The sequence below is a fragment of the Drosophila kikkawai genome, chromosome 2L, assembly GCF_030179895.1.
Source record: "Drosophila kikkawai strain 14028-0561.14 chromosome 2L, DkikHiC1v2, whole genome shotgun sequence".
NCBI lineage: Eukaryota > Metazoa > Arthropoda > Insecta > Diptera > Drosophilidae > Drosophila > Drosophila kikkawai.
In genome coordinates this window covers 10,601,496-10,614,008 of record NC_091728.1, presented here as the reverse complement: position 1 = coordinate 10,614,008, position 12,513 = coordinate 10,601,496, and the positions used below count along the sequence as shown (strand labels likewise).

The 12,513-nt window shown below is 40.0% G+C and overlaps 2 protein-coding genes across 3 annotated transcripts; one reads left to right on the top strand and one right to left on the bottom strand.

Moving 5' to 3' along the window:
* Positions 1-154: 154 nt before the first annotated feature.
* On the bottom strand, positions 155-3,721 carry firl (firelighter). Of its 2 annotated transcripts, none has more exons than XM_017177423.3 (6): positions 3,620-3,721; positions 2,012-2,147; positions 1,229-1,382; positions 1,012-1,166; positions 594-954; positions 155-536 (listed from the first exon to the last, which is right to left on the bottom strand). In XM_017177423.3, exons 2-6 carry the CDS (start codon positions 2,032-2,034, stop codon positions 273-275), a joined length of 957 nt encoding a protein of 318 aa, XP_017032912.1. In that variant the 5' UTR covers positions 2,035-2,147; positions 3,620-3,721; the 3' UTR covers positions 155-272. The 2 variants fall into 2 exon arrangements, with proteins under 2 accessions (XP_017032912.1, XP_017032913.1); XM_017177424.3 differs by lacking the exon at positions 3,620-3,721 and adding an exon at positions 2,286-2,434.
* A 3,470-nt stretch (positions 3,722-7,191) lies between these two features.
* On the top strand, positions 7,192-8,895 carry LOC108082097 (uncharacterized). Its single transcript, XM_017177392.2, has 2 exons — positions 7,192-7,324; positions 7,982-8,895. The coding sequence occupies exon 2, from the start codon at positions 8,008-8,010 to the stop codon at positions 8,839-8,841; it is 834 nt and encodes a 277-aa protein (XP_017032881.1). The 5' UTR covers positions 7,192-7,324; positions 7,982-8,007; the 3' UTR covers positions 8,842-8,895.
* The last annotated feature ends 3,618 nt before the right edge of the window (positions 8,896-12,513 follow it).

Genomic DNA, 12,513 nt, shown 5'->3' with positions numbered 1-12,513 from the left:
TCGGAAGAACTGCTAAAAACGGACATGGCTAGATCGACTCGACTGTTGATGCTGATCAAGAATATTCTTTTTAGAATATATCAAGAATATATGTATTATAATACCCTAAAAGGTTATACAAATTCTTAGTTCGAAAATAAATACGTTGGTAATTATAACTTTTTGTTTCCCCGGAAATGTATTTGCTCGATGTTCACTTATTGAATATTTCGAATATCATACTCCAATAATAATATCATTGTACTCGTTTTGATATCTATGCTAAGGTAAAACTAAATTAAGTCCGACTCAACGCCACTGTCGATGTAATCCTTGAGCATCAGGCCACAATGATCTGGCAGGAGTCTCGTCCAGTTGTTGATGTGAAGCAGGCAACTGGGAATGGTGACCTCCATGACATCGGAGCGGTGTGCCTCCACTATGCGGCGGGCCACCTGCTTGGGATCCAGCAGGCCCAGGATCGAGGGGAACTTTACCTTGGGATGCTTGCACAGGCCAGTGTTTGTCATATAGGGAAAGATGGTGGTGGTCTTGATCTGTGAATTGCTATTTATTAATTTCGAACCATTTAGGTACGGTTATTCTTAACTTACCAGATCCCTGTAGGGTCCCTCGCGTAGCTCCGCATGAAGAGACTCCATCAGCCCACGTACCGCAAACTTTGTAGCGCAGTAGGGAACCAAGTTGGCAATTCCCACCAGACCAGCTATCGAGGAGAGACAAATGATGTGCCCACGGTTCTTCTCCTGCATATGGCCCAGGAAGGCCTGAATCGTCCAGAACTGCGAGAAGACATTAACATCGAACACTCGCTGGATCTCCTCGGCCGACTGCTGCAGGATCGGATGAGTGGGCATAATACCCACATTATTCACCAGCACGGAAATGGGTCCAACTTCCGCTTTTACACGGTCCGCCAGAGCCATTACCTCATCCCTCTTGGACACGTCACAGCTGCCGGAATCAAAGCTTGGTTGTTAGATCAAATTAATTAAACCCCGAGGATCATACCTGAAGCCGTGTACATCGCCGATATTCAATCGCTTGGCTTTCTGGACTGTCTGCTGGTTGTTCTTCTCATCGATGTCCACACAAACGACTGTGCTGCCCAGAGAGGCGTAGTGAAGGGCCAGTTCCCGACCGATACCATGTCCTGTTCCAGTAATCTTTAAGAATTAAACAAGCGACTGTGAATTACTCTAAAGAATTACACAACTCGTTTTCTTACCAGAATGATTTCCCCACTGACATCCTTCTGATGTTTGGGCAAGAACGTCTGCACCAGAGTAACGAATAACTCCAGAATAATGCGCACGAAGAGGACCAAGAACTGCAGGATGTCCTGAAGGACATCAAAAATGCGCTTGGAAGCGGGCGTAGTGCTGAAATGAAGAACAAAAGTCCATTTGGGCATTTATCCAAACAACAATTAACAAACAAATAGTGGACTCTCCAGCAGTTGGCCAATATTTGCTGAAAACTGAGTCTCGGCCAGACCCGAAATGATTTAATTTATCTATTTGTATGCGCCCGCTGCATGTGCAATGTTCAACCGCTAGTTCAGAAAGCATTGGCTGGCGGTCGCCGGACTTTGCCAGCCCCCATAATATAGTACAACATAAGATAGTGGATAATGGAATGGGACTGAGACAGAGACTGCCTCGAGTATATTGACACTGGGTCTTGGCCCCCTTTTCGGGTACTCGACGAGGGAGCGCTGAGCCAATGACTACAGTAAGAGCTCCTTGGGATGGAATTGGAGGGTCAGAGCTATGAGAGGTTTTTGTTTCAATTATCAAATTAAATGTATACTTGGTAAATTTCAAATTTGAAAAATATAGAAATCAATTTCAAAAGCAAAACTCAAATACAATTTTCAGAGGGTCAGTCAAAGGGAGCCCTTACTGTCCCAAAAGATTAAAAAGCAATTGGACAATTGCAATGTCGATTCATCTCGGGTTTATATTTATTTATGGGGATACTTAGTGGCAATCATTAGCACTTCACTTACTGGATAATTTCGCGTTCTATCATAGTGACACGTCACACTGGTGTTTTCCGGCAGATATTTTCCCTCGGCTTCGAAATCCACCAACCTTTGACAGCCAAATCGAGCAGAACCAACGGCGATTCGGGGGACTCAATGTCTGTAATGAAAAGTAATGACTTTGAGTCACGGCTAGTTTGACTCCGTCTCTTCCGTATTTGCGGGTTTCCTTTTCACAATTTTTGGCTTTTGGGCTTGGCGAGGAGTTGAATTGTCTTTAGTTGGATTTTTTTTTTACATTTTCACCCGACTTTACAACCGGCTGGCCGAGAGCGAGCGGCGTGGGCGAGCGAGGAGATGGAACGACAGCCGGCGACGCAACATTTCCACTTTCGTTTTCCTTTTGGTCGCAACTAAAATGGAAAATTACGTGCACTCCAATGGGGCCGCACACGGCAAAGAGACAAAAGCACAACGAGCGGTGATGCAGTAGCGCAAGTAGGGGAACTATGAGGGGGATGAACTTCTGAGAAGGAGAACCATTAAAACACGTTTTAAGTATAACTGGATTGATGCTGTTTCAAATTACTAATTGATTAAAATAATACAAATGTTTTGAAGAATGTCTCCTATAGCTTAGTAAAGTCTTACGAAAGTTTTAATTAAACAAAAATAATGAATTCAATAAACTTGAAATGCAAACAGATATCAATATAATTGGTCTATACTGTATATTTACCTGCAATGTATAATCTAATACTGTTCTAAAGATAATAAACTAGAACGCAATTCGAATAATCACTAAAAGCACTAACAATTTATTGACCTATAATTTCTAGAAACCCCTTTGCTAAAATTACTCATACGCCACTGTGGTTTTGCGTGCAATTCGATTATGCGGTGCCAAAAGAGCCTTGCACTCTTTCCTTTTCTCTTTTACTCTCTTTGGCCAGTTGCAAGTCTTTTGGCTCTTTTGTTTGCTGCCATGGCCAACTGCAATGGGGAAGCCAAAATGTTTGTTGCAACAATCGAAAGCCATAACCATAAAATGCAACGAGGGTTGCTATAATATTTTTCCTGCTTTCTTCAAAAGCCTAATTTGTTATCTAACGAGGTTTTAATTGTTACAACTGAATATGTTTTTAATTTACTTTAATGATAACTAAGGGCAAATATTTGTACTTGTCAAATATGAATAATTCATATAATTTTCTTAATAACAAAATATGCACATTGCTTAAAGGCATAAGCTTTAATATCTTTAAATCAATAGGGCATTTAACATTGAGTACTTTAATTATTCGTTCATAAAAAATCCTACTTAATTACACCAATTTAATAAATCAAACACAATTTGTAAAATCATCATTCTTAATCAATCTGAAATGACTTTGGTATTGTTTCGGCTGTCAGGTGCTTCCATTACTTTAATGGCAGGTTAATCGGTTTGATTGATATGTAATATCCTGCGATTAAGCAACAAGTTTGGGACTTCCTTGACTCTTTACATCTTTTTTAATTTATTGGTAACTATTAGATTTCACTTTCACAATTTCACACTTTTGTCCTATGGCAAAAACCAAAACACGATACGGAGTTTCGATTAAAACAAGGCTTTTATGCAATATTTACACAATATTCCCAGCGGATTGCTCGCGTGTGGAGACCGATCCGAAGCCAAGTGGAGACTGGAACGACCGATAAGTCTGGCTGCTCGAAGCCAAATGATTCCAGCGGCAGGCGCGCCAAAGCTTTGGAGCCTGAACTCAAATTGCGCGGCAGATCCGAGCTTCAAGAGAGGGCTTAAGAGAGCTCAAAGCGATCCTGACAAATGATCGTGGCGCTTTGTTTCAATTTTGCAGACGAAACCACAACAAGCCACAGCCACAGGTGACCTTCAACAGGGTCCAGACGACAGAAAACAAAAGACCGGGAAGCAAAAACTTGCCTTTAAACAAAGTTGGCTAAGCATGATTTACCGTTTTTACGCCGCTCCTCGTTGTTTGCGGCTACGTGATGAGTAAGCTTAAGTTCGTCGCCAAGTTCAAGTTCAGCGATTAAAGCCGGGAATCAGAGCGCGAAAGAGAGAGGCAGAGAGAATAATCCGGATAAGGCTTTTATCCAGTTTTTGTCCTTGGCTGATAACCAGTATGTTTTTCTGCAATTAAATTCACTTTTACTCGAATTTGCTTCATTTCTTTATTTTTTTGCACTAATACCCTGGGAGTAAAGCGGTTGATGTATTTTATACATTACATATTTTTTATTTAATTTAATTTTTTAAATAGACTGGAAACTGATAAAGAGATTTTAATTAAATATTTTGTAAGCACTTTTTATACCCTTGCAGGATATTATAAATTTAGTCAAAAGCTTGAAATACAGTCAAGGAATCATTTCCGACCCCATAAACCATATATATTCTTGATCAGCATTAACAGGCGAATCTTTCTAGACATGTCCGGAAGAAATCGATTTTTTGGCCATTTTTGCAAAATTTTATAATTTAAAATTTTTGATTTTGATAAAAAATTAAATTTTCAAAATTTTTAAATGAAGTATGCAGATTTATTAACTGTAGAAAATCTTGCACAGAACAGTTTTCCGATTTAAAATTAATGCTCTTTTGGCCGAGTTATGATATTTTTAATTTAAAAAAATCAAGAAGTTTTTTAATATAAAAAATCAGATTTTATAATACAAAATAATATTTTTCTAAGTCAAGGAATCATTTTCGACCCCATAAACCATATATATTCTTGATCAGCATTAACAGGCGAATCTTTCTAGACATGTCCGGAAGAAATCGATTTTTTGGCCATTTTTGCGAAATTTGATAAGGGGTTACATCATTAAAATTAGCAAAAATGTCCAAAAATTTTGATTTCTTAAAATTTTAAATTTGGTATGCAGTTTTTTTAAATTAATAAAAACTAACACAAAACTGTTTTCCGAATCGAAATTAATGCATTTTTGGCTTAGTTATGATATATTTTAATTGTTACCTGCAAGGGTATACAAACTTTGGCTGGCCAAAGTTAGCTTTCTTTCTAGTTATACATAATTTATATTGATATTAAGTTTGTAGCACTTTTTGGGGCTTTTAAAGTCAAAAAAATAGTTAAAAGCTTCCGAAACTTACGGAAAATACAATTATTTTAATTTTTCATGTTTGTTTATAAACATTTATATTTATATTTAGTGGTTTAATATACAAAATATATTATATTAGGGAAATTACAGGGTATCGTAAGGTCGGTTTATAAATGTATGTATAGTGTACTGATATTTTTCTCAACTTTGCTTTATTTTGTTTTCTTTTTCTTTATTATTATATTTATCTGCTTTCGAGAAGGTCACCGAAGGGCTGTCGCGTTTGTCGTTCAATTCTGAGCGATCGACGACCGGTTCACAAGCATAATTGGTGTCAATTTCGAGTGCGGCAACCACAAGATTGACATTTACACGCAATACAAACAGAAAAAAAATAGTAACAATTGCATTTTGCAGATTGTTAATTAAGAGAGAGCTACACTTTTCAAAAGTATGATAAAGGCAATATTTAAGTAAATTTAGTAAGAGTGGAAAATAATTTAAATGTGCATTTTTATTCAACGAAATTATTTAGAATTTATTAAATTAAAGTCAAACAGTTTAATTCAGATAAAAAAATCCTGTAAAAATATTCAAATGCTTTCTAACTTATTTATTAATTACTTAAAGAGATTGGTAAAGATATTTGTTTCTGAAACAATAAATACCCGGATTTTGGGTGGCTCAGAAACGAAACGCAGCTTTAACGCCTAACCTGCCACTTAAACAATCATCAGTTTGAACACAAATCAAAGTAAACAAATTTCAGTCGGCCGATACTATGTACTTCCCCTTTATACCCAGTTTCCTTAGCGCGTTCTGCGGTTAATGGTTAATGGGATGGGTTATTAGGCGGCTGCCAGCTTGTTGCTTAATGCTTGGTCCCTCCTTGCCACCCTTCTGTGTATTCGAATAATTCGCTTTCATTTGACTTATCGATGTGGCGTGCATTAACAATCAATATGACATGTCAGGCACGTGAAACAGTTTGGAATCCAGGGTGGAAAATATATGGAATTTATCAGGTATATGGACATACATATATCTGACTCGATCATGTCAAAAATAGTCACTAATGCGCTATGTGCACAAAAGGATAGTTCAGTTCTACACCAGAATATTATGTCTCATAAAAAAGGTATCTTAATTAAACAATAATCACAAGAATGGAAGGTCAATTAGTATAAGCATGATAAGACAATTTTATTTATAACCATAGAAAGTCATAATTTTCGCTTAATGTACATATTCTTGTACAGCAAATACAAAATATACTTAAAGGTTTTTCCCATTAATTTAATTATTTTATTGAGCTTTCATGACTTGACACCATGAATCAAACTATTAATTCGGAAAGTTTAGATACAAAAACCAAGGAAACTTCAGCCTTGACACTGGTTAGCACTCAATTGAAATGTGCATACACATATGTATGTGTTCCATTAACGTAACTAGTACTTTTGTTGGAATATTTATAAACATTGCACTTGGTATGTTTTGCTAATTGTCAACCATCAATTCGTCTGTTCGTCCTTCCATTAACATGCAAAACAAAAAAGTGAAAGTTAGAAATGGGTCGGAAATCGACATTTAAATACTCTTTGGTTAACCATAACAGCATTCTTACTGAAGAAAACATGATACGAAAATTTAAATATATCAAATAAATGAATATGTTTTTAAGACTAGGTTTCTTTAGCCTTTTAGAAATGTATGTAAATCTTTCTTATAAATATGATACGTCTTTTAAATAAAAAAAAAAAAAACAGTGCTCTTAGGGAAAAACAAAATTCCAGTGCGTATTTTTGGACAAAATTTAAATTAATTTTAAACACTAAGCGAGTTCTGTACTCCTTTCTTGTTTTCTTCTAAAAAACCGTAAAACTCAGCTTAATATTATTTGAGATTCGAATTATAAACCTGTTAAGTATACTTTTCGAAATGGTTTGCTAATTATTACTTTTTATGCATAATCAAACTCTGACCATTTTGGGTTCTGCAAACTGTCTCACATTTTGGCACTGGCTCCCTTATTCGGAAAGGGTATTTAATTGGCCACGCATGTGGCTGTGCTGCAGTCTTCGGCCTGAAAGGCGGCTTCAGTTGCCGTTGGCGAGCGGAGCGGCAAACAACGCCCGGCGGAAAGCGGAAAGGGCTGAAAGCTGAGAGCGGAAGGCGGAAACTGGCCAAGCGGAAGAGGCTAGAAGAAGTCAAAGAAGACCGCGAAAAGGGGAGCGTGAAAATGTGAGTGTGTCTCCTGTCTCCTTGCCTGCTTTTTGTTGTTGCCCGACAGTTTGTGTGTGCCTGTGTGTGAGTGCGGTGAGCTCGTGATTTGTTTACCTGTCAAAATAATAAATATAACTTTTGTTTTCGTGGGGCATAAAATACAGGCGGTTGTTGCTGTTGGCATTGGTAGCGGAACCGAGAAACAAGCCGGCGAAGGACTCTGTTCTGTTTCTCCTTTCTGCTGTCCTCCGCTCTCAGCCCGTCCTTTGCCAAGTGCAGTGTCAAAAGTCAAACGAAGGATAATGTGCCTGTCCGAAAAGAAAAATGGAAACAAAATATAATGCAACTTTTATCCAAACTTAAACCTAAACTGAGTCCCTTGTTAGTCTAGGTGAGAGATCGGCAACGGAAGTGAATATTGATAAAAGAAAATAGGATTGCCGTCAACAACTTTCGGGACCTTTTTTAAGTTTATTGTTTTTGTAGCTTTTTCTGAATATTTCGCGGAAAAACAATAGATTTAACAACCTTTAAGTTTAATAATTTTGAAGATATGTATGTAGGTATTTTATTAAATACATTTAACCCTGAAAGTATGCTTCACTTGCATTCCATTGATCCCCGCTTTTTGCGCCAAATTAATGGATTCACAATTATAATCTTTACGTTTCGCAGGTCTGATTTTGAAAAAGTTTATCAGAATGTTTCTGTACCATCGATTTCTTCGTCTTCATGGACCAATCCTTACTAAGATCCAATCGCTGCAACGCAGCCTAATGAGCCAGCCTAAGTTTAGGAACTCACCAAAGGTCTGGAGGCAATACCAGCCGGTCCAGGCCATTGAGAAATGTCAAGAACCAAGTCTATTTGGGCCACAACAGCTGGAGCCGCCGAGTCCCTTCGCCGAGGACTACCGCATCTATCAGCAGAACGTCGACTTGGATGCCTTCTTCGGCGAGGAGCCCAAGTTTGAGAAGGTATCGGATGTCTGCCTGCTGAACGATCACTTTATCCTAGTCAAGATGCCGCCGCCAGATGCGTCGCCGCCTGCGTCGAAGTCAAGGATTCCGCGGTGCTTCCGGTGCAACCGTGGCAGCAAGGTCTCGCCCATTCGGGAGGAATCGGAGGAGGAGAAGCCTCCTTCCTCGCAGCCCTGGTCATCCCAGAACGAGACTGAAGTTTTTGATTCCACCACTAGACTGACGGATACTCCCTGTAAGAAGGTTGCTTCTCCCGCTCCCGTGATAGTAGAGCAACCACATCCGACCCTGCAGTTAGAGGCGATCCAATCCTTGGCTCCTGGACAGCTACAGCTGCGTTCTGCCAGCCATGGACCTTTACACTGGTTTCTTTGGCCCTTTCGTCGGCGCCAGGACTCTAGGACCAATTCCAAGCCCCCTCTGGCTGCCGTCCACAAGACGTACTTTGTGCGCTGGAGCAAGCCGCCGGACACACTCTGGAACGGATTCGGAGTTCAACGGGCAGCAGAGGAGATGAAGCCGGGACTGAGACGATGTAGATCTGCGGTTTTCTGAATTACCTAATATATTATTATAAGTAGTTTGGGGTCCATAACTTGAGGAGCATCAAAAGGGTTTCAATAAAGGTGTTAAAATAAACGGTTTGAGTCAGTTTTTGGATACTTTTTATTGCCAGTTTTGGGAAGGTTTTGGAAACATTATTAAATTAATTTTCAAAAATTATTTTATGATTGTTAATAGATCAATATATTCTCTATAGAGTGTAATCTTATTTTAATAGCTGGTCTAAAATATAATTCGATTCGAATACTTTTTTATTTATTAACTTGAATAGGAATTCAGTTTTCTTTTATTTGGCTAATATTTCTTACAACTTAAAATGCAGCTAGCCTGGGAAACTGAATTTATTTGAAACCTATTTTTGAATACCAAAATCTTTGGGCTACCTTTAAAGAAAACTTTACGAACAAAACCATTTTAATATAATTTATTTCCTTAAATATACATGCAGTACCTTAAATGTACGAGTATCTCAACCTGAGCCCTGATACCTCCTCTCTCTCATGGGCACATGTCAAACTCCAATTTCCGCATGCAAAATTAGTGGCTGCCGCGCCGCCAACTTCAGTTCGCCACAAAGTATGTGGACTGAGCCCCGACTTTAGGTATAACTCCGAGGAACTGCATAATAATACAAAGAAGCCAAAGGGAAACAAAATGCAAGCCACGTAAATTGCCGGGCCAATGCAGATAAAGCCAAGAGGCCGCGGAGAAAAAAAAGCGGAGTTAAACTCCTTTTTCAATGGAATTTGCACGCGTCCGTGAAGCCCGAAAGGAGTTACTCAAGGGGGCTGCCTACTCCTCCGAGCCAGGAGGTTGCTTCATTAGCTTCATTTGGGGTTTTGGAAATGTCGGGCAATGTCGTTCGTTACTCCCGCCACGGCCGGTAGGTGGCGCTGCGCGCAGGAGCCCCGCAACTAATTACGAAGGCAGCCCGCCATAAAAACAAGTTCATGATAAAATGCCCAACCACGCTGCCCCACCATAGCCGCAGACTTGACTCTGCACACACTGCAGGCACCCTGCGCCACCGCATATACTCGTACATAATAATAAAATAAAATTAAAACCGTCACGCCAGGCGTCAGTGGAAGCCCGAGTCCATACCGGCGGGGCACAACAGCAACAATCGCGGCAAGCGAACAAAGCCATCGAGCCTCGAACCGAAACGCGTCCAAAAGGAGTTGCCACTGAAGCTGGGGCTGCACTCCGTGTCCACCTCCGTGTCCAGGCCGGATCGGGCCAGCGGGTCACCGTAATGAACCATTAATATGCCAGTTCCCCCCGAAAACCCGGCGATAAGAGCCGCGCGCTTTTCCCTTTTTCCGACATCGAAAATCGAAATTGAACTTCAAGAACTAAGCACTTGGAAAAAATCGAATGTACTTCTAAATTATTTATTTAATATTATTTATATCCATACTCAAATATTTATAGAAATCTTGTGACTGAAGACTGGTTTTAATACAAATCGAGAACAGTTGAGATCACTAAAAAATTCTTTTAAAAATATATATATTTTTTTTAATTTAGTGTTAAAGTATCTCTGAATAATGTGCTATTTTTATCTTTTTTTCTGGCTGTGTACAAAATAGTGTTCACTATTGTTTTCCTCGTCGCCGCTGCTGAATGGGGGATTTGTGCTTATCATTAATTATAATGTCGGCATGGAGGCCCGCGCATTACCATTTGGCCAAAATGGTCAATTGGATGGCTTAGACGGCTTTGTATAGTACATAAAATTGGCTTGGAGTTATTGTGTTGTGTGTGTGTGTGTGTACCAGCGTTGGGGGAAGGTGAAGGACGCCACCTGTCGGTGAATGCAACAAGCTGAATGCGAGCTTGTAGATAGTATCTAACAGATAAAGTATCTAATTGTCAGATTCTGAAGAATTATAAGCACATTTAGTACACAAATTATGGGTAATTAAAATCGGATAATTTTTATTACTGAAATTCTACCTCATGGAATCCAAAACAGTATATTGTATTGTTAGAATCTTTAAAAACTTATAATTAAGTGGTATAATATATAGTAGTTAGTAGATTGACTTCTTAATTATTGTTAATTTTAAAATTAATAAAGTAGCTACTGAAAGTTACCACCTATTTTAACGCCAAGTCTCACACCTTGTTAACCCCACGGCTGCGAGCGTATTTTGCTTGGCCAAATCTCGCAATACAACTTAAATTAGCCAACGAATCCGGCTTGCAGCTGAGCTTAATTGGTGGAAAGTAGCGTAACCGTTCCGGATAGGTTTCCAGATTCCGCGAGGAATCTCCGTGGCGATGGAACCGCTCGGCAGCCGACGGAGACAGAGGGCACTTGCTGGGCGCAGATACCAAAAGGAAGCTGACAAGTTGCTGGCTTGGCCAGGCCATAAAAGGAGCAGAGGAGATCCCGCCGGGCATTCCAAATCGATTACGACTAGCACTATCTCTCCCTCTTTCGCTCTAGCAAGGTGTTTATTAATAAAACTCCAAGTAAATATTCCGTTTCCAAAAAGGGAGACGGCTGGATGTCAGGCGAGGGAGATGGAGGACAACGATGACAACAGAAACAGTTGGTGGTACGCAAAGTGTTGACAATGCCTCGCCTAGACTAGGTCCACTAAGTCCAAGTCGTTGGCACCGACTGCGCAACGACCTTCGGCCGGATACGGGTACGGGTCCGAGCTCAGGTCCTGGTCCTAGGGCAATCATCGTTAATGATGGCAATGTCCTTGTGCGCCTCGATTTGACAAATCAATTTGTGCGCTAACAGCATGCGCTCTCGACTCCAGCACCGTTGCGAGTCAGTGGGATAGCTCGAGGACGTAGCCGAGGACACACATCTTATGCACAAGCAGGATCTCGTTTTCCTTTCTCCCTTTCCACACACAGCCGCCCCGATGACAGGGATCACAGTACGAGTAGTTGAGTCGACAGACCAAACCGAAATGTTTGCCAATACGGTTGCAATCTGTTTGGATGGATCGCGGTGGGCAAGTGTATCGCCAGATAAATGAGTCTCAAGGGGATACAGATACAAAGGTCATGGCATTTCAATCGATGTATTATTTAACAACAATATAAACATCGTAATTAATTACTAATTAAGAATAGTAAAGCTGCTTGGTTATAGTAATATAGTTTTGGCTAATATTTCGCAACTGTTTAAAGAGAAAAATCAAAACTAAACTCGGAAGCTAACTTACTTTTAAAATCAGACACATATATCTGTAAACACAATTAATAACCTAGGATTACTAGCTCATATCCGACTTGAGGGAATTAGTTTAAATGAACATTTATCAATCAAAAACTAGTTAGCCTGTAAGTAAATAATGCCTTCATTCATTTTGATGGCTCCTCAGTCCGGCTCATTCCCCGTAATCCGCCTTATTCCCCTATTATCCTTGACTTAGGGACTTTCATCCACTTCGCATATCTGCGATCTGCTTTGCCCAGGACACCTCATTAGCAAGGATTATCGCTGCAGCACGGATCTCTACCTACCTAACGCGTCTCAGAGCCTCTACCTGGCTGTGACTTTGCCCAACTGACTGAGTGACTGAAAGCTAAGCCTTTAACGTTCTCCTGGCTTAACTCTTGCCAGCGAAAGGACGTCGAAAGGGGTTCGTGTCCCGGCTGAGTGATGGGCACTGCGCACGAGGACGAAGAATG

Coding starts and splice junctions, on each gene's coding strand:
- firl (XM_017177423.3), bottom strand. CDS start 2,034: ATGATAGAACGCGAAATTATCCA. Junction 1,167..1,228: donor TCAGTGGGGAAATCATTCTG/GTAAGAAAACGA, acceptor TAATTCTTAAAG/ATTACTGGAACAGGACATGG. Junction 955..1,011: donor GGCGATGTACACGGCTTCAG/GTATGATCCTCG, acceptor TGATTCCGGCAG/CTGTGACGTGTCCAAGAGGG.
- LOC108082097 (XM_017177392.2), top strand. CDS start 8,008: ATGTTTCTGTACCATCGATTTCTTCGTCTTCATGGACCAATCCTTACT.